Source organism: Rhea americana, unplaced genomic scaffold (assembly GCF_003343005.1).
Source record: "Rhea americana isolate MKP2758 unplaced genomic scaffold, rheAme1 scaffold_28, whole genome shotgun sequence".
Classification (NCBI taxonomy): domain Eukaryota; kingdom Metazoa; phylum Chordata; class Aves; order Rheiformes; family Rheidae; genus Rhea; species Rhea americana.
Window position 1 is genome coordinate 5,040,693 of NW_028186401.1, and position 19,539 is coordinate 5,060,231.

The window sequence follows — 19,539 nt, forward strand, 5'->3', positions numbered from 1 at the left end:
GGTTTGAGCACAAGAGTACAGGCCACACTGGCACGGAGCACACACCTTGCCTATGGCTATTCTCAGGGTAGTGAGTGGGGGCTTCTGACAGCTGATCCACAGTTTGGAGAAGTCCCTTGAAAGATGATGCTGAAAATCCAAATTCTCTTTGTGCATCTCTGTCTCTGCATGTCTCTGCTAGAGAGAGAGACAAGCTTTTAATAGACTGTGAAATTCCTCAGAGGTGTTTGTTATTTTGCAATTACTTTGCTATTGATTTTCTTAAAAAACTATTCATAACTTGTTAAAGATCTTTCTCTTTTCCCTTTTCATCTCTACCACTGCCCGGTGTTTACAATCACAGAGCTGTTTTGTTTCCCATTGCTTAGGGAGATGACTTTTAAACAGAGAGAAAGAAAAAATGAATCTTAATGATTTGTAGAGCTGGATTTACAGACAGATCCTGCTAAGGTCTGATCCTAATTCTTACAATGAGTTCTGCAAATGTAATCAAGCCACTTGAACTGTTTGCCTCTACTTCCTTATTTTAAAAATAGAATAGCACTCTTTTCGAGTAGCTACTGCAGAGAAAGAGCTGTCAGTGCATTTATGAATGGCTCTAAGGGAAAATTTCTGTGTGTAGCAAGTGTGAACCCCTTACTCAGAATGAAAGAATATGAATAAGAACATTAATAAGAGTTGTCTGTCTTCTGCAAAACTAACTTGTCTGTATGCACCTGTGAATTTCGAACTCAGCATTGTGGCTTTCTGCCTTTCTCCATCAGGGTCTGCAGCTGGGAACTCAGGAACTGGAGGAAATGGGAAGCAAGTTTTGCCTTGGTCTGCTCATCCTGCATCTCAAATCCTTGCCCTGCAGCAAGAAAGTGATGGCACAGGCAGCACTCCTGCTGGATCTGGAGGAGGAGATAACAGACCTCCGAGCACGCAGGTCAGTGATAGGAGTATTCAGAGGCTTCTTCTGTAAGTCAAGTTGGGAGGGATGCGTTCTGGGCTTAGATTCACAGAAATGACTCTGCTCGTGGCTGAGATCTGCATGTTGGGACCTGGAGTGTATTGAGAGTTACTGGAAACAGAGACAGCGGAATCCTGAAGAAACTTCTTAAGCAGTGGCTCCCTGCCCTGCAGTCATCCACGTGGTAAAACAGCTGAAAGAAAGGAACGTGGTTTATATGTTTCTACCAATTTCAAATTTTCCTCTAAAACTGGTTACTAGAGCATGGGGATAGTGCTACTGTGAAAAAATTTGTCAGCAGGGGACATTCTTCTGCTCAGTGAGGTCTCAGGTGGTGTTTTGTCCACCTCAGATCCTCCATGGCAGGGACCTCTTACAAGGAAAATGTCCTTTTTTTTTTCTTTTCTTTTCTTTTTTTTTTTTTTTTTTTTTTGAGTTGCAGGATAGGCAATAAATATGCAGATTCATAACGGAGTTTGTCAACAAAATTCAGAATCTATAGGCCTGATTATGCGATGATTCTTCTGGACTTTACTTGTGTCTCACTGTATGGAGTCCTGCAGATATTTAGAGCATAGGTTTGTGGCTTTTTGATATATAGGAAGAAGTGAAGATACTACAGCTCATTTAAGAGGTGCTTTTACAAATCACTAAATTCTCTTGTTTAGCTTATTCTTTTAATGGGTTGTATGTGAGATCACCCCAGTATGAACATATGGGGAATTTGGCCTTGGTAAATGTCACAGGATGGGACTCTTCGGCTTGGATGTGTGGTGAAGCAGACATACGCTCTTTCTAGGTTATCCTTACCTGCTATTCCTATGTGCAGTCATTAAATTGATGTTCTTTTGAGACCAACGGACAAACGAACTTAGCGATAGAGTATGATTTGAGGCTCTCCAGTAAGTCTGTTATTAAAGGGTTCCCTCAACTTCATTAATGAATGTGCAAGTTTTTTAGTTGCAGAAATGCCCCCATAACTTATAGTGGGCTTCCATTATCTTCCCCCCACCCTGCTTCATGAATACTRAAGTCATTACCACTGTGTGTTCTTCATGCTGTAAGCCATTTTTACAAGCTTGTTCATGATTTTTAATGAAAAATTAAGAAAAAAAAGGACTGAAAAATATTGACTTCCTTTGGGTTAGCTGTGCTAAGTTGCATGTGTGAATGTATAAATGAAGCAATTAATGTGTTTCCTAAACAACTATGTTGTAGATAGCTGTTTGACAAGTCATTGGTGTGTCTTTAGAAATAGCCACTGAAGCCTGGCCAGGCAGATGATTTGAGATATAAATCAACACTCTTCCTGTGGAACTAGAGCTAGAAGAACCTTTGCATGAAAATAATGTCTGTTCTGGGAAGGAAAACATTTAACCCTGACTAGTCTCAGATACTGAAAAAAAGTCACTTGGTCACACTGACTCAGCAAGCATTTCCCATGAACTTTGTAGCTTTCTGTTGCTATTTTCTTCAACTGCGTTTGTATTAGTGGACATTCATTCCCTTTTTTTCAGTGTTGTGTAGTATTAGAACTGTACCAAAATAATAGTAAGAAGGTTTCTAATCACAAATATTTTTAAAGAAAATTAAAAGAAAATACCTTACTTGATAAAATTCCCAATTTGTTCTGAATGTGTCCATTATGGATAAAAGCAAAGCCTCCTTGTCACTTTGTTTTTCCAGCATTAGTAATTCCGTATCATCCACTGATGAAAGCTGATGTGGCAGTTACTTGTTCATTTTCACACCACTGGGTGAAATTGCAGGTTTGTGGATAGCTTAGGTGCAGCATGTTGCCATTTGTGGACCAGGTAAATTGTTTAATCCCACTTTCAGATACGCTGTTACAGTAGCTTGCTGCAGGAAGTAGGGGGAAGAGAAGCACAGGAACTGGGCAGTTTGCTAACTAATCCTATCTTTTAGTAATATATCATTGGGAATGATTTTGTAGTATGTTGAATCTGATTCAGCAAATGAGTATTTTGTTCTGAGTTTCTGTGAGTCTAGTCAAGAGAACTGCATAATTTGTTTTCAGTGGGAATAGGAGCCCTACAGGAATGAGTGGATGAATGCAGAATACAGAGGGCACCCTTATAAGCAGGAGGACAGCTCTTTCTACATCTCCGTTTCCATTCACAAACTTTGAGGTAAAAAAATGATTCTCCATCAAAACAGGTCTCTGCAGGAAACTGAAGGGTATATGTGTTTACCATTTAGTTAATCTTACTCCATAAATATTAAGTCTGATCTTGCTCAGGTAGCACAAGGAGGTCACTGAAACCTCCTTTAGCTTGCAGCTTACTGACGATAGGTCATTACACCACTGGAAATTATTCTCTGTTGCCTCCCAGACTAAAGCCATCGTTTGATTTAAGAAGAATTGAGTRTTGGTAGTTTAAAACTCATTCTGTTGTCTTCTGTGGTTACCACAAAAACTCATGGTATCTCTGAATGCTTTATATATTTGCTACTTCTGAGAGTGAAAGTAGATGTGTGTGGAAATACCAAATTACTTTTACCTTTGCTAAAACACAGTCAGACCTGGGGATCCTGCAGATGCAACACAGGAGAAATCAAGCAGGTGAAGTTTAGGTGGATTCATTATACCATATTTTTCTTATATTCTCTACATCTTGAACAGAGGTGGCTTTAAACAGCTCACAAGCAATCTATATTCCAGAAACCTGCACTGTCCTGTTCCCAGGAAATAATACAAGTGATAGATATCTAGGTAGAAAGCCATGGCTCTGACTATAGCTAATGCTTTTTGCCAAAGAAAACTGTGCCAAGATCTCTCCTGCTGACATTTCTAGCAAAGGAAGGTTATGCATATCGGTGACTCTTATTGGAGAAGTACTCGCTGGTGACAAGAGAAAATGATTGGTATTGTCCAACCTTGATGCAAATAGAATCTTTATTTAGTTGGTGGGGTTCTGTTTTGCTGAAAACAGCCTGAAATTATACTGTGTCATGCATTGCACAGTGCTTACGTTAAATACATCTGTCTGTCTAATGTTTCCTACGTACGCGTTTCTGAAGTGCTTGTCTCTGTAGCACTCTGGGTGATGGGTGAAACTGTGGAACAAGAAGTTAATCCTGCACTGGATATAGTTGACTCCCAGATAAAATGCCCTCATGTAAAGTCCTACAGATCACAATCTGTAAAGTCAGAGGTCTTCTCTGTTGTGAAATCTCTGTAGTTTGTCTCCTGCATTTGTCTCCCTTTGCCCTGGTGTCTGGTGTATGTGGCACTGACTTGGCACCTCAGTATCTCCCACTGACAGCAAACATTTCCACCTGTCAAGGCTTGTATCTGTAAGTGTCTTTTAATTTTCCCTTTCTTCAGATTGTCTCTGGTTGTTTTGCAGCCTTATTCTTTCCATGCTGCTCTGAAGGAGATGGAGGAACAGGCTGGGTCCTGCCTGCTTCCCTGGCATAAGCTGTTTGYTGTGCACTGTATATAGTTCTGTCAGAAGCAGTGGTCAGTAAATTGCAGAAGCTGTCAGGGATGTGACTGGTCTAATGGGGGCATCCTATGTGTATGGAGGGTTTCTTGCACCAGATCAGACCAGTGGTCTGTTGTGTTCAGTATACTGTCTCCACTGAGCCACAGAAAGGTAGAAGAGACCTTTAGTGGACTAAACTACAGTTTGCTACACAAGTAGAAGTGTCTTCCTGACRTCAGTCTACAGTTTCTTTCCCTTAAAGCACAAACAAGAGTCAGAGTAATTTACAAACATGACTAGGGTAACTGTGGAATAAGTTTCCAGCAGTGGCAGAATAACAAAGTACCTGCATCTGAGAATAAATAAATAAGAGGCTGGACTTGAAATTTCCATCAGCAGGGCTAGACAGCTGGTAGTACAGTGAAGTAATTCCTCTAAAATCAAGAAATCACTGGACAGCAGGAAGTTTGCCTAACAGCTTTATACCACTGGTCCTCAACATGCCTATATGACAGCTGTTTCAGGAACATGCCAAAATCTGGGGAAGGTGTAARATAACAGTGCACTGTAGAGCTACAATGTGTAATTGCTCCAGGAAGAGGGGCAGGGAAGTGCTGCTTTCTCCCAGTATGTCACCCAGCTGTCTCTGTTGTGCTGGGTACAAACTACACACATTCAGGGGCTGTGTTAAGTTCCACCTAATTACCAAGGTGAACATACTTTAGGCTGCCTTAAAGAACAACAGTCAGCTCCTGAGATTATTCTCTTTGGTACTGAAGTGACATTGCATGATTTCTGGATCACTTGCAAATGGTTGTCTATGCTAGGTCTAAGGTGTTTATTCTATGAACCTTCTGCAGTAAATTCCAAGTCCCCTTTCCATACTTTCCTTCTCAACACAAAGCTCCCACAAGACCAATTTAGGAACTCAAGTTGCTTGTGGCTTTCTTTTCACAAGCACTATTTAGGTGTTGTTCTGCATTGATAGCCATTTTTCCATAGGCGTGCAATAGGGTCTTTGCTACAGACCACTCTGCTAAGGTCTAAGGCAAAATTTGTGGACAGTTTACTGTGCTTTATAGCCTTCTCCTTCCAAAAACAAAACAGCGAATCAGATATTCACATGGGCATTTTATTCTGCTCACTCTCAAAGGCATAATTTGGCCTCACAAGCATACTGTTGCCATGCCCCAGGAATAATCGCTAATTTTGCATTTCCAGCCTCCCTACAGTGCCTTGCAGTCCACTTGGGCATTCAGGAGATCTGTGCTGAGAAAATGAAATGCCAGCATGTGCTTCAGACGTCATGTTTTTGATAATAGATTTCATGCCTCATTTGCTGTAGAAGTGATTAGGTTTTAGTTAACGCTGTCTAGGTAACTTCACATTTGTCATGACCGTGAAGAGATGGGAAGTGACTGCTTGCTTAAAGCAGATTGGAGAGAGAGAAAGCAAGAGTAACCCCCTGCATCATAGTTATCCTCCCCTTCCTTCGGTGTGGTTTGAACTGATGGCATGTTCTCCTCTACCCTTCAGGTAATGCTTGGAAGTGTTTTGCAGACTTTGCAACAGTTGTAGCCATTTGTTCATGAGACAGGACTTGCATGTTGACACAGGACTTTACAAAGTCATTAGACATTTTCTATTGACTCAGATACTATTCATCTCCTGTGTTTCTCCATCATAATCGTACCTTTTCTAAGCAGAGCCATGTTTCTTCCCACTTCAGATGGTAAATATGCCTAGCTCTGCTAGCAATCAAAAACAGAATGCTTAATTGCTACTCTGGTCCTTTGTCTAGATGTAATCTTTTCATCCTCCTTTTGCTGAGCACAGTCAGATTGGCCAGTATATGGATGAGAAATCCAAGAATTGACAGGAAGGATCTGCAGGTCAGTAGAAACTGTGCTTCCTCTTGTTCTATACTGCATTGATGCACCACTATGATGCCAGATGGTATCGAGCTGTTGGATTTTCCATCTTTTCACTACAATACACCCTTCCCTGATTATGGTTGTGCAAGCAGTTCCACTTGTCGTTTGAATCGTGTGGCTAAAGTGTGTTTCAGATCAAACTTAAGTGAATTTGGAGAAATGGGGTAGATGAAGAAAACAGTTTAAACAACAAACATTTATACATTGAACAAAACCTGTTCATGTCATCTGAGGCATCTTTGAACTGTCTTTGAATAGCATAAAYGCAGCATTATGCTTCTGCACCATGATAGTAAATGACTCCCTAGCCTAGTGGTTTGAATCTTCCTGTAGTTACAGAGAAATACAGGTTCCATCCTTTGCTGTGGTAAATACTCATTTTGATTATAGAAACCAGAACACACTTTAGCTGAAGGTTTTGAATGCAAAATAATCCATCCCCCTGCAGAGTAGAGTTCCCTGTCACCTGGTTTTGAGTGTTACAGCAGCTGTGGTATCAGGTCTCTTTGAACAGACTAGACAGGTGGGCTCTGGGGAGTCGCCTGACACCTGGATGAAGATGGAAGTGCTCTTCCATCATTTGGTGAATCTACAAGGGGGAAAAGACTGCCATGTCATGATGGTGGCGCAGAATATGGAGCAAGAATTTCTAGTGTATTTCATATGATGTTCTTGTGGGCACAGTGTAACACTGGTGGTGTGTGTCAGGTAGGAGCGTATCTGAAGCTGGGCTTTGGAGTGKTTTCACATTACTGTACCAATTAGGATCAGGAGTTCAGGCAATCCTTTAACTTTGAACTGTCTTAAAACACTCTCCAGTTGATCTTTCATAGTGATACTGCAAAAGAGTGTTATCTTCTTGCCCAATAGGGTCTGAATACACATGACCTAAAACCTTGCTGCCTCTGTCATACAGAGGAAAAAGCTCAAATACTGAGCTCAGCTCTGTCACAGACTTTGTATTTCACTGTCACTATATGCCTTTGTGATCATGCTTGCTAAATAAGAAAGTGAAGCTTCTTCCAGCCACCCCTTCATCCTTCTCATTCTGCACTCTTCAGCATCTCTCCCTTTTTATTAGAAGAATATAAGCCCCCAGTGATTTCTTCAGAGGTCCTGCTGAGCAGCACAGCCTGTAATGAATGCATTTGGTATTTAGAAGGCCTGCATGTAGCTGTTCACAGGTAAGCCACTGTAATTCAGCAACTTTTCATTAACGCTTTCCAGAGCTGTCCCTATTTTCTTCCTATTGATTTTTATTATTACTATGAAATATCTTGAGAGCTGCACAGCTTTTGTTGATTGCTATCAGAAACCAGCCCCAGCTATGCCAGGCTGAGTACAATTATTCACACTTATTTCAGATGTAATTAATTTATCATTTAATAGTTAAAGACTAGCAACTTAAATAGCAACAGAAAGGAAGGAAAGGAAAAAAGCAAATAGAAGAGAAAGAAATGGTAAAAGGAACTTCAAACACATACAAAAACACTGCTTGCTATTGTGTCTGTCTGAGGTTATTCAAATCATTGTACACATACGGATCTGACTGGACTGCAGATAATGAACTTGTATATATTCAGCAGAACAAATGGACTCTGTATTGCTCTTTCTGTGAGACATATTGATATAGTTCTCCCAGGTATTAGACATTTTCATATTGATTAGGAGCATCTATTTCTGTGGTGCAGTCCTTTTGCCTTAAGACTAAACATGAAATATGAATGCCAGTGGGGCCATATACATGCTGGGATAGAAAAAATAAAGCTGATTGCTGATTGCTAGCAGGGGTTCAGAGGTGATTCACCGTTATGGAGTGTCCCCCAAATGAATGTATTATGAGGGATGTACGTGTTCCTCATGGCCTTTATAGACCAGAATAATGCTTTCATTGGAACAGGAYGGATGGTCTCCCCTAGAAGGGCAAGAAGTGGCCTTGTCTCAGACAGGAGTGGTCTAGATAGACTGGTCGTGTTGAGCATAGCTAGGAGTGAGACTTCAAACTGAACATGGTGTGGTTCTAGTGTGGAAAAGGCAGGATTTAGAATACTATATATACTTCTGTATTGACTGTTTAGTACAGCAGTAGCTGAAACACCACTCGAGTTAGATSTGTGACTCTGGCACAATAGTGCGAGAAGACAACTTTGTCAGTGCAACTCTGTTGATGATCTTTGTCATTTATTTTCATCTATTTGACCAAATTCAGAGCAAATTCAGAGGGTGTGAATGAACAAGGCATTCCTGAGGTGGGAATCTTTTATTTATTTATTTATTTTTATTTCTRGAGGGATGCATGGATAAATAATGTTATACCAAAAGGTCTTGTTGCTGTAGTGTTTCCATGTGGTACTTTTTCAAATGGGGTTCCCAGATGCCAAAGAACTTCAGAGACTTGTGAAAAACAAAGAATGGGCAGATCTTTCATGCTGATACGTGCTCTTGTATGTTCTTTTGGGTAGGGAAAAACAATAGTGTTACTAATTGGGATGGTAGTTAAATAAAATGCAGTCCCAGCCCTTCCCAGCCCTTTGGAAGAAAGCACATTTCTATGAAAGTAGAGTGTATTTTTTTTTCTCTGATGAGTTATCTTTATTGTAATTATCACTTAAGGTGACCTTTAATTAATCTGTCCATAGCTCCCAACAGAATCTTTTGAAAAACACACTCACGTAGGAGAAAATTAGATTTGGTGAGGGTCAAAACAGGCTTTACCTCCCACCCTGACCTCTTGCATGCTAGAGATTTAATCATGGGATGTAAATCACAGGASAAGAGCCTTTCAGCGTTTGGAGTTYTCATCTCTCTTGAACCCAGCATAGGGGCCCAGATGTCTGAGCATCACAGAATTTAAAAGCAAATTGAAACGAATCCCAAGGACCTGTGAGACTGCCACCCATCAGGAACATGAGAGCCTCACAGTCCTCCTGCACGGTAATGATGGTGAGAGCGGTGCATGCATTTCTACTACCTAAAGATTTCCTGTCATGGGCAAAATACTGGAACAGAAGGAGCTGAATCCCCTTTAAAACCACCATTGGCACTCAGTTTTTCCCCAGAACAGAAGTTTCTACCTATTTAAATGACCCAGACAAGAAGAGCTAAGGAGAGCCAAATGGTTCTGATGGAATGATACTCCCAGACATACAGTGTCACCATCTCTTGTTTCCTTTCTCTGCAGAGGGAACAAGAGAGCATACATTTCTGCTTTCAAGGCAACTATTTCTGCTTTCAAGGCCAATTGCATGTCCTTTTGGCCTGTTGCCCAGCCTGTAAGTGAGAGTCTGACCAAGCCCCCTGTAGAGTGGTGACAGCACGCACTTGMCATCTAGGAGCAAATCAGAAAACTTAGCAAGACAGAAGAGAAACTAAATGGTTAAAGGAAGAGAGAAGATGGAGAAATTCATAATTAAAGCTGATGAGCTGCAGTAAAAGGAGTGTATAGCCTAGAAGGAAAGCAAGTGGGTGAGCAAAATGTCATATTTGGAGGTGAAAGTTGGCACTTGAACAGCACTTTAAAGTACTCCAAAGCAACCTCTGCTGACATCTCAGCTGTACTGTATATTCTGTCAGGGGCTCTGGCTGTTCAGTGTATTGTGGCTGTGACTCACACACAGACCCTGCTGCTTGCTGCTGTTCTAGATATTGTAAAAAGAGACATGGCAGAGGTAGTAAGTGAAACATGAGATAAGTAGGTGCAGACTGTTGTTCCAAGACGCCGTAAACACACGTACAACTGAATGAGTGCATGTACGTAGAGAGACAAATGTAGAAGTCAGCCCTTGTAGCCTCTACCAATTCATTATACCTCCCAGAAACAATACAGATTAATTAAAATGTATTGGTTACTTGTAATGTTGGCAGAAAGCAGCTGTGAGAACTAGGCTGGAGCTGAGACTAGGATGTGATGGAAAGAATCCACTTAAAATTAATACTTTAGCCTTTTATTTATTTTTTTTTTTTAATCTGCAAAGCAGAGATGTGCTCAAGCTAAAATCTCAGCTTCAACTCCTGCTTCAAGTACATGGTGAAGACCCATCCCTTTGTGGTTCTGGCCAATCTGTAGCACTAAGAAATGCAGGGCAGATATGTGGTCTTCGATGAGAGATGCCCAGGGCAGAGCGCTGACACAATCATCGCTGTCACGGTGCAGTGGCAGAGTTGTGGGACTAGTTGTGGCATGGAGCAGTGAGGATGGACCTGYGATGTGCTGAAAGGATTCAGTGTGTGCGTGATGGGTGATGGTGGATAAAGAAATGGGAAGGGTGCTGTTTCCTAAGATAAGTTCACAGACCTCTAGGGAAGGTTGTGGCTCTGAAAGAAYTGGATGGTGGAGCATTGGCAAAGCTGTGTGGGTGCCCACACATCTAGGACTGAGATCCTCAAGTCAGATTGTGAGTCAGGAGATGGGACRAGGAGGAGCTTTGTAGCACCTCCTGCTAACTTTGTTCAGCTTCCCAATTCCGAAGTTCACTCCCAGTACTTGAATTCAGTTTCTGTAAAAGAAAAAGGGCAATGGTGACATTCTCATGTTTCTTCTCTAATGCGACACAATAACATATTTTCCTGAGCAGGTAAGAAAACTGTTGTGAACTTTGTTTCTGAAAGCCCCGTTCAGAGTTTTTTCTCTGCGTGTTGGTAGAAGCTGAGGGCTGCAGACCCCTGCTGTCTGGAAACGTGAGCGCTGAGCAAAGCGAGCGACCCAGAGTGTGCGTGCGCTGTGGGAGCAGGAAGGAGAGGCAGACTCGGAAGAGTGAAAGAGAAAAGAAGAAAAAACATTCCTTTTGCAGCTGTTAGGGGATGTTCTCCTTGTATTTGCCTCTATGTTGCAGTCAGAGTATACTGCTGAATGGCTCCATCTCCTATTCCTGCTTTCACTTTTTACTGTTAAAATTTGTTTGTAAATGGATGAAAAGTTAATTTTGGGAAGGTTGGATTTCATTTTTAAAGTACCCAAAACATGCTTTTCAGTCAGACTTTCAAATACATACTTTAACCATTTTAAAATACGTAATAAGGAGTTTTGTCTGTRGCACATGATTTACCAGTTAGACCATAATGACTTCTTAAGTATTGACAGGCAGTTACTACCTTAAATCCCTATTTCAATGTGAATTGGAGTTTGAGGATTTGGGCTTCGAAAGCAGAATGAGCAACAGAAACAGCTGAATGGCAGAAAGACAGATTCTGCTATCAGGCCAGAATCATCAGAAATGAAGAATAACAGGAGGAAKAGAAAGCATTTGTTTTCTATCTATTTTTTGTCTAATCTGTCCGTCTAGTCCATCCAACATGTTTTTACAGCACACTCTGCACTTCAGAATTGTTTCTAAAGAGGCCATGCTACAGCATTCTCCATAAAGCATCAGCATCTTACTAAAACATAAAACTCCAGTGCAGTTCAAAATGCAAGCAAAAACCCTATTTTAAATTAAAAAAATCATGTTTCATCTTCCATTGATCTGCAGGGGGCAGCCAAGAATTTGGGTAAAGTGTTGGTACCTGGATTTATCTTTTTAGGCTTTTCCCTAATGTTAATACTTTTTTGTTTGTTTGTTTTTAGCACRTAATTTGTTTTTTCACCTGTGAATAAGTGAATTGTAGTAAGACAGGATCTACTGTAATARATTAGTCCAGTGAAGTGTCCTTGCTGATAGTGCTCAGTATTACAGCTAGTATCAAGGAGCGATTCAGGATATTGCCATAGTGAACAATTACAGAATACCCCTACCCCCTGTGGGAATGTCCTTCTGTCTTCAGACAGTGATTTATTTATAGCTGGAAACATGAGAGTTTGTATTTTTTCCAAATAATCCTGTCTAATGGCCTGTTCCATGTGCTCTCAATTCTGTATAAGTGCTTAATGCTTTTTGAATCTTACATAGTTCCTGGYTGCACTTTGCTGTCTTGTGAGTTTTATAGATTAGCTGTGTGTTGTGTAGAAAGAGAAAATACTTCCTTTCATCAGCTGGTCTTTCACCTTTGCAAATGCATCTTTGTCCTCTGTTGTTAGAGAGAATAATTGGGAGTGCGCAAATAGCCAGCTATTTTGTAAACMGCTATCAGGTCCCTTCTTGTGCATCTGGTCACGGAAGATGCCCAATTCTTTCAGTCTTCCTGTGYCTCTAACTATTTTTATTACCTGCTTTGGAACCCTTTTGATTTGTGAGATATCTTTTAAGATACAGGAAGACAAGAATTGAAGATGGTTTTGCTAGAGGAAGTGTAGCATTTGTTAAAGTAACAGTTTTGAAATATTTTCAGTATTGCTGTCTATGTTCCTTGCAGTTGAGGTTTAGTATCTTCAAGAATGATGGTAGGTTTCTGGATTAATCACCCCTATCATCACCTGGTTTGATGAACTGTATTGGAGGAACCATTTTATCTTTAAGCAATTATTGTGGAAGATTACTAGCCACAAACGGGAGTTGTGAAAGAAACGAGAGCCTGTCAGGAGAAAGTGCATGCCCATAAGAAATCATGTCTTTTTTTTAGACCTTTTAGATTTTAGTGTTCTCTCTCTGGCTTGAAGACGGTGCTTATTCTTACGTAAATAGTTCAGAGAGACCCGAGTGGGAAAGAGCCCAACAAATGGATGAGGACATGATACTGCCAGTCTGTGGATAGTACAGAGCAGGGAGCAAAAGATGAAGGTCCCTATAAATAGTGGATATGGAAGAGCAAGGGTATGCCAAGACTTAAACCCTTCCCTGTCCTGCAGCTCACTGGAAATGACTCTCAAGACCCCAAATAACATGCTGTGTTAGTTTCAAGAGCTAGGATTTAAAAAAAAAAAAGTGGGGGGGAAGATGAAGGATGGGTGAGGCTGAAAAAGTGGGTTTACGTTCTTTGTGCACCTTGCTGAGGCCTCCCTGCTTCTTCCAAGGAGGAGCAGATTGGCAGTACGAGATGCAGAACAAAGCTTCTGCTCACTTTTCTCTCTCTTTTTTAAAATCACACCCCACTCATACTGTGAAAATGTACTATTCAGRATCAAAGTGTTGTGTCTGAGCAGAGGAGGCCCTGGAGAGCAAGGCCTGAAGGCTAAGCCCACAGCGCTGCTGCTGACTGAGTGTATACTAGTCTGTTTGGAAAATCTAGTCGTGCATGACCTAGCCCCTGAAGATACAGCAAAGCTGGGAGTGCTCTTCTCAGCAGCCCTGCATAACTTTTGATCTTTGTTCTCTTTGCCAGTTCAGGTCCCTCTGGTGGTAATGGCACATGAAGAGCTAATCCTCAACAGTGTCAGGTGTCTGTAAGGCTTTTCAGTAATGCAGCGTCTACTGCTTCCTTAAACTTCACAAAACCRGAGTACTCTGGCCTGTGGTCTAGAATTTATTCGACAAGGATAATGGTTAAGATCTGTCAAGGTCTCTGCCCTTTTCAGAGTATTTTTTCTCATATCTAATTTCCAGCATCCCCATCTGCTTATGGAGTGACACTAGGTAGCCAGCTATTGGGGAAGAAGCGATAGCAAGATGTTTAGGGACAGTTTCCCCTGCAGGTATGAAAGGAACAGCTGTGAAAAGGGGATACCTGTTTGCATAGAGATCTCTTCTCTTTTGCGGTGCTTGGCTGCCTTTACTGCATCCCTCGTGGGATGCTGGGGATGTGTGCTAGAAGGCTATTATCTCTGCTTTAAACAACCCAGCTCCCAAACAGCAGTGTCCTTGATCCATCATTAAAAACGCCCTTGACATGCTGTGTCATCAGAAGCAAGGTTTGTGATGGGTGATCACTGGCAGCACTCTTACGCCTTGGATATTACGCAGAAAACCCTAGTAGATTTTGTTTTATTCTTTGGGGGGGGGGGTGGCCTAGGGGATGGTTTTGTTCTCCTGCCTTTTTTATTTTATTTTATTTAAATGCTTCCCTGGAAGGTTTGTAAGTCGGTGGGGGGTAGGAGTGGAACTCCAGGAAGGTAACCTTTCCCACCCCCGATGGGATCCGAGACAGGATCTGTGCATCTGAGATGCACTCAGCAGCAAGTTGCACATAAGCACATCACAGTTGTTAGTGTAGCTTAATACTAACTAATGTAAAGCATGGAAGGAAATAAACAGCCTAGCTCTGAACAGGGTCTAGGTTTATAGAGCTGCAGTGAGTGCTCACTCCCATATAATTCCAGGTAGTTATTAACAGTTTAGCTTTGTTAGGAACATGTCAGCCTTACTTACACTTTCTTTCATATTTGCATACTATTACTCATAACGCAGTTTCTTTTTTCTCTTTGAACAGCAAATGATGATGAGGACTTGATTCTAAGAAATGTAAATGCRGAAAAAGAGTAATTATCACCTGAATGTGTAGAAGGAGAAACAGGCCAAATTTCTTTTCCTTTCTTTTCCCCAAAGTGTCAAAGGTAGATGGAGATAAAGGAGCATGTCTATTCTCTAAGCAAGACCTTCCCTTCAACACTAAGAAAATAATTTTGGAAATATATCAGGGAGCTTCAGAGACTCGGGAGTAGTGGAGCCCTGATCCCTGCTGTCTGCCTCAGGGGAGGTTTATCTCCTTAGAATTTGGGCCTGAACTTTGCTCTGAGCCTTTGCCACCGAATAATGCTCCTGTGCAGCTTGCTGCCTTGCTGGACCGTCTCTCCACTAGATCTGTGGCTGACCTCATTGGGCAGAGTTTTCAACTAACTTATATCTTTTACACTCTCTGGGTGTCCAACCTACCTCCAACTCTTCTTTGAGGAGTGGGGTGAACGTACATGGAAAATTTCCCTGCTTATCCCCATCTTGCTTTTTTCTAGAGATTGCTTGTGCTCTGTAATGACTTAGAAAATAAAAGCATGGAGGCATTTGCCCTTGTTTAGCTCCCTGCTGTTGGGTCAGAAGCGGAGATTAATAGGATAGGAAATGTGTTTCTACTCTGCAGTCAGTAAAGGAAATTCACTGGAACTAAATTAATCATGAAACAGACACAAAGAAGAGAATAGATTAGCAGGGAATTAACTCATTAATTAGACTCGTACCAAAGTTCAGAAAGAGGGTTTCCTTCAAGATAACGACTAAGTGCAAAGATCGACAAGGGTTGTTCTCAGGGGCATGCTTTTTCTTTTTTTTTCTTTTTTTTTTTCCTAAACTCCATCAGGTTTTGCTTTAGCCCAATATTTGTCTGATTATAATGGGGTATCAAAAAAAAAGCTGCTGGAAGGAATTCAGCAGCTGGCAAAGTCTAACCACTAAGTGCCCAACAGTGGAAGCTATTATCTGCCCATTCACATCACTAAGCTCGGGTTCATGGTGTTAACATAAGTGCAAGAGCCCTCTCTACTGTGCCTTGGCTATATTTAGAGCTTGATCCCAAGTTCTGGTGTGCTTAGCAGCTTGTTGGAGAGAGTTTTTCCCAGCATTAAAGTAGAAACCACATGCAGATTTAAATAAGGTAAAGTGCTAAAGCACTGTCTTCTGTGCTGCACTTCTCAGGACCCCCAGCTTGCCCTTTCTGTTCAAATTTGTGCAGAGAGGAGTGGGAAGAGGCAAGTCAGCGCGTGTTTCTAAGGAGAGGGGGTTGAAGTGCAGTCTTTACATGGTTCGAATGAGCCCCTTCCCTACACGTCCCCTCTTGGGCCTGGCTGCAGAAAGGACTCAGGGTTAATTTAGGATCCACGCAGCGGTGTTCTCGTTAAAGCAAGATTTATGTTGCCTGTCTTGTTCATTGCGCTTTACCACAGGCTTCACTGCTGTGCGAGAGAAATCGCTCTCTTCATGTTGCCAAGTTTAGATTCTCTGGTGATGGGAACATGAGAGAGAGAGAAAAGGAAAGAACTCGCTTTGCAGTTACCTGGTATTGCCTGTGCTGCAAAAACACCTTGCTAGCCCTCTTCATGCTCTGTGTAGCCCTTGGAGTGAGGCCTGCTGCTGCCCACCTGCCCAAAGGTCCCCATTAGCAAATTGCAGGTTATAAACACTGTGACACCGGTGCACAACGAAGCTGGTCGCAAGTGTGTGGCGAGCGGGTTTTATAATGCATTCCTAATGAACTAACAAACCAGAGAGAAACACTAGCTGAAATGAGAGTCAATCCACGTGAGATAGGCGCCCTGCTCTCTGACTTACCCTTTCCCTCCTTTTGATGCATCTCAGCGTGAATGCAATCAAACCCTACGCAGGAACGTTCTGAGCTGCCTGTCTGCCACTTAGGACTTTCTGCGTACTGAAGTTTCCACGTTGTTTGTTTAGAGTTAAGTGCTCTGCTGGGCCTCTTATCACTTTCTGTAAATAACAACAGTCCTCCAGATTCTTCAGGCTGATTACTAAGACTGACAGACTGTGTGTTTTGAGTTGCTGAGCCCTATTAATCCCTAATATACCCTGCTCTATGGATGGAAAGGCTAATGCACTGAGAATGTCACAAGAGGTAAAAGCCAAAAGACTTAGTCTTCTCGGGCACATGAAGTACCTTGGTTGTGACATGAATCAACACCCTAACTACAACAGTGCTGTTTTCTGCTCTGCATGAAGATACTAGAGGAGTCTGCCTTCTAATCTGACACGTTAGAGATTTTATAGCACCAGAGCTCATTTTCTCAACGCACGTTTCTAGGAAAGACAAGATACACCTTATTTTTAGCTACCTGTAGCTAGTCATGGTAAAGTTCGCTCCACTAACTTAATGTGGGCTTGAATGGGGAGATGGTGGGGGCAAAAAAACCCCAAACCAAAGTTGTTCAGTCCCCCAAAGGGGGAGATTCATCAATGCTAACATTAACTGTCTGAAAGTTAAGAATCTAGTCCATGCTAGTCATCAAAAAGTTTCTCTACCTTTGATGGGAGTAATTCATCTCATCTATCTTGCRTGCTTCTCATAGGTTCCACTTTGATTTTTGTAGCAAGGTAACTAACCAGGGAAAGCTATCTCACCAGAAAAAACAGAATACCCCCCTCCCAACTTATAGAAGAGAAGACATGGTTTATGGCTGTAATTTGTTCTCCTTTCTGTCTTGGAGTCTAACTGTCCCCCTATCAGAGCATACAAATCAGAAATGCATTTCCTCAAACGCTATTTAATGACACTTTCTAACAACCCTTGCTGAAGTGCAGATGGGAGGGTGAAAGAGATACCAAGTCCATGAACTATAAAGTCTAATCCAGAGTTCATTTTGCAGTAATTCAGTCCTGTATAATCCATATCAGACTGATGAAAAATCAGCTTGTACTGTGGGCCTGCAACAGCAGACTTTACTGAGCTTTGAATCAGGGCAGTTAAGAATGCAGAGTATATGTTCAGTGAGCCCAACATTTCTTCTTTATGCTTTTAATAAAGTAAAATAATCTGCCAGTTCTTTTGTTTCCTTCCTCAGTCAAAACAAAGGAACATCGCAAGTGACTCCAGAGAAACAAAGCCTAGAATAGAAAAGAGATTTAGAGAGAAGAGAAGAGATTAGATGGAATTGGTAAGAAAAAAATTTCCCAGTACCATGTTCCCAGCTCAGCCTTCTGAAGGGGAGCCCTCTGCTTCTGATCCATTATGAGTCACTTGGCAGCTTGGCCCAGTGTGGCCTCCCTCCTTCATCTCTACTGCTGTAAACTAATACCCAGTGATAGCAGCCCTGCCAARCCCGGTTGCTGCTGATGCGTTGTACACAGCCTCCATTAATCTATTTGAGTCTAACAGCTCATCAATGAAAGCTGATTTTAATTCCCTTCCTTTTGATCTTCTATGAACTTTTTTTTGAGGAGGAGTGAGTTTGCAAGAACAGAGTGACCCGTAATACTCTCTAGTTGCAGYGTGAGCAAGTTTACTCAAGCTTTCCCCCTGTGCTGCACAGGCTTGTATTTCCTCATCTTGCTATCTTTTGACCTCCCGTTGATCTACTTCTAAATAGAGCTCTGTCCAGTAGTGATTGATTTTTTTTTTTTTTTCCAGTCTTGGGATCCTTGTGCAATCCTATTAATGCATCTCATTCTTGCTATGCAAGTATTCCTGCTATGGTGRTTTAGAATGAAAATGATCCTGCAATGCTCTTGCACACCTGACTTGAAACTACTGCTGCTCCTTTGCCTCTGCACTGCTAGTAAATACAGTCCAAACTGAGATGTGTTTGCCCCAGTGAATGATAAAAWTTTTTCAAATAGTTTCTGGAATTATTCCTCCTATATTGCTATTGCAGAGTTGAATTTAGAGCTTCATATATATTTACCTATGCTAAAATCAGACTAGGTAAGGGCTGAGAAGGATCTCAGCAGATTGTTTCCCCTAGGGAGGATCAACTGTGTCATTCATGATATGTTTGTCTAACTTTTTTCTTGAAGACTTCTAATAATGGAATTACTAGACTTTCTCCAAATAATCTATTTCAGCATGTTGTTGTCATTATATTTAGATTGTGTATTCCAGGTATTAAACCTGAATCTTCCTTGTTACAGGCAGTCCTTGCTGATTCTTTTTTGACCTGTCTAGCTTAGACCTAGAGAAGTTTACTTGCTTTTTAATGTTGTCCTCTGGACTCTTTTCAGTTAGGCCAGTGAGATAGCTTACCARTGCTGAATCAAGAGAGAACAGATTTATTTGCATCTTGCCAAGCTGCACTCTTTTATTATCACTATTATTTATATATTTCCTCTGTATTTTATTTCCATTTTTATAATAGAAAGGAACGGTTGACTCATGTTCAGCTTGCGATCTTTTACAATGCATATTTTTCCCCCACTAGAAATGCTACCATGTCATTGTTCACCATCCTTGTGTTTTGTACATTGATTATTCCTATCTAATTGTAATAACTTGCAKTTGACCCTATTGAGTTGTATCTGTTTTCTCCAGGCTACTTCTTCAGTTTGACAAAATGATTTCGAATTCTAATGCTATCTTCCTCCTAGCTTGATGTCATCTGCAAAATGAATTAGCATACTTTCTATTTCATCTAAGTCTCTAATGAAAATATTGAATTGTACCAAATTCAAGACTGAGTCCTGCAGAGGCTTGTTGAGCACATCCATCCATTTTGGCAGTGAACCACTGTACTTTGAGTACAATTTTCCAAATAGCATCTACATTTGCTATGCTGTTGTTCATCTAGACCATGCTTTGTATTTGCTCTGGGAATTTGAAACTGTTGAAGTTTTACTGTATGACACCGTGTACCCTGGGTATTCCCCTTGTACCCTCTTGCAGAAGGAAAGTAGAATGGTTCATCGTAATTTGTTCCTGGTAAAGCTGTGTTGACTGATACCTATTTCTTGTTTTCTCATAG

General features: G+C 41.3%; 1 protein-coding gene across 1 annotated transcript in view; it reads left to right on the top strand.

Moving 5' to 3' along the window:
* Positions 1-19,539, top strand: part of AGBL1 (AGBL carboxypeptidase 1) — a 289,195-nt gene that overhangs the window by 194,895 nt on the left and 74,761 nt on the right. Inside the window, exon 22 of the mRNA XM_085308741.1 lies at positions 765-928. Within this exon, the coding sequence (XP_085164867.1) occupies positions 765-928 (164 nt within the window). The remainder of the gene's footprint in view (positions 1-764; positions 929-19,539) is intronic.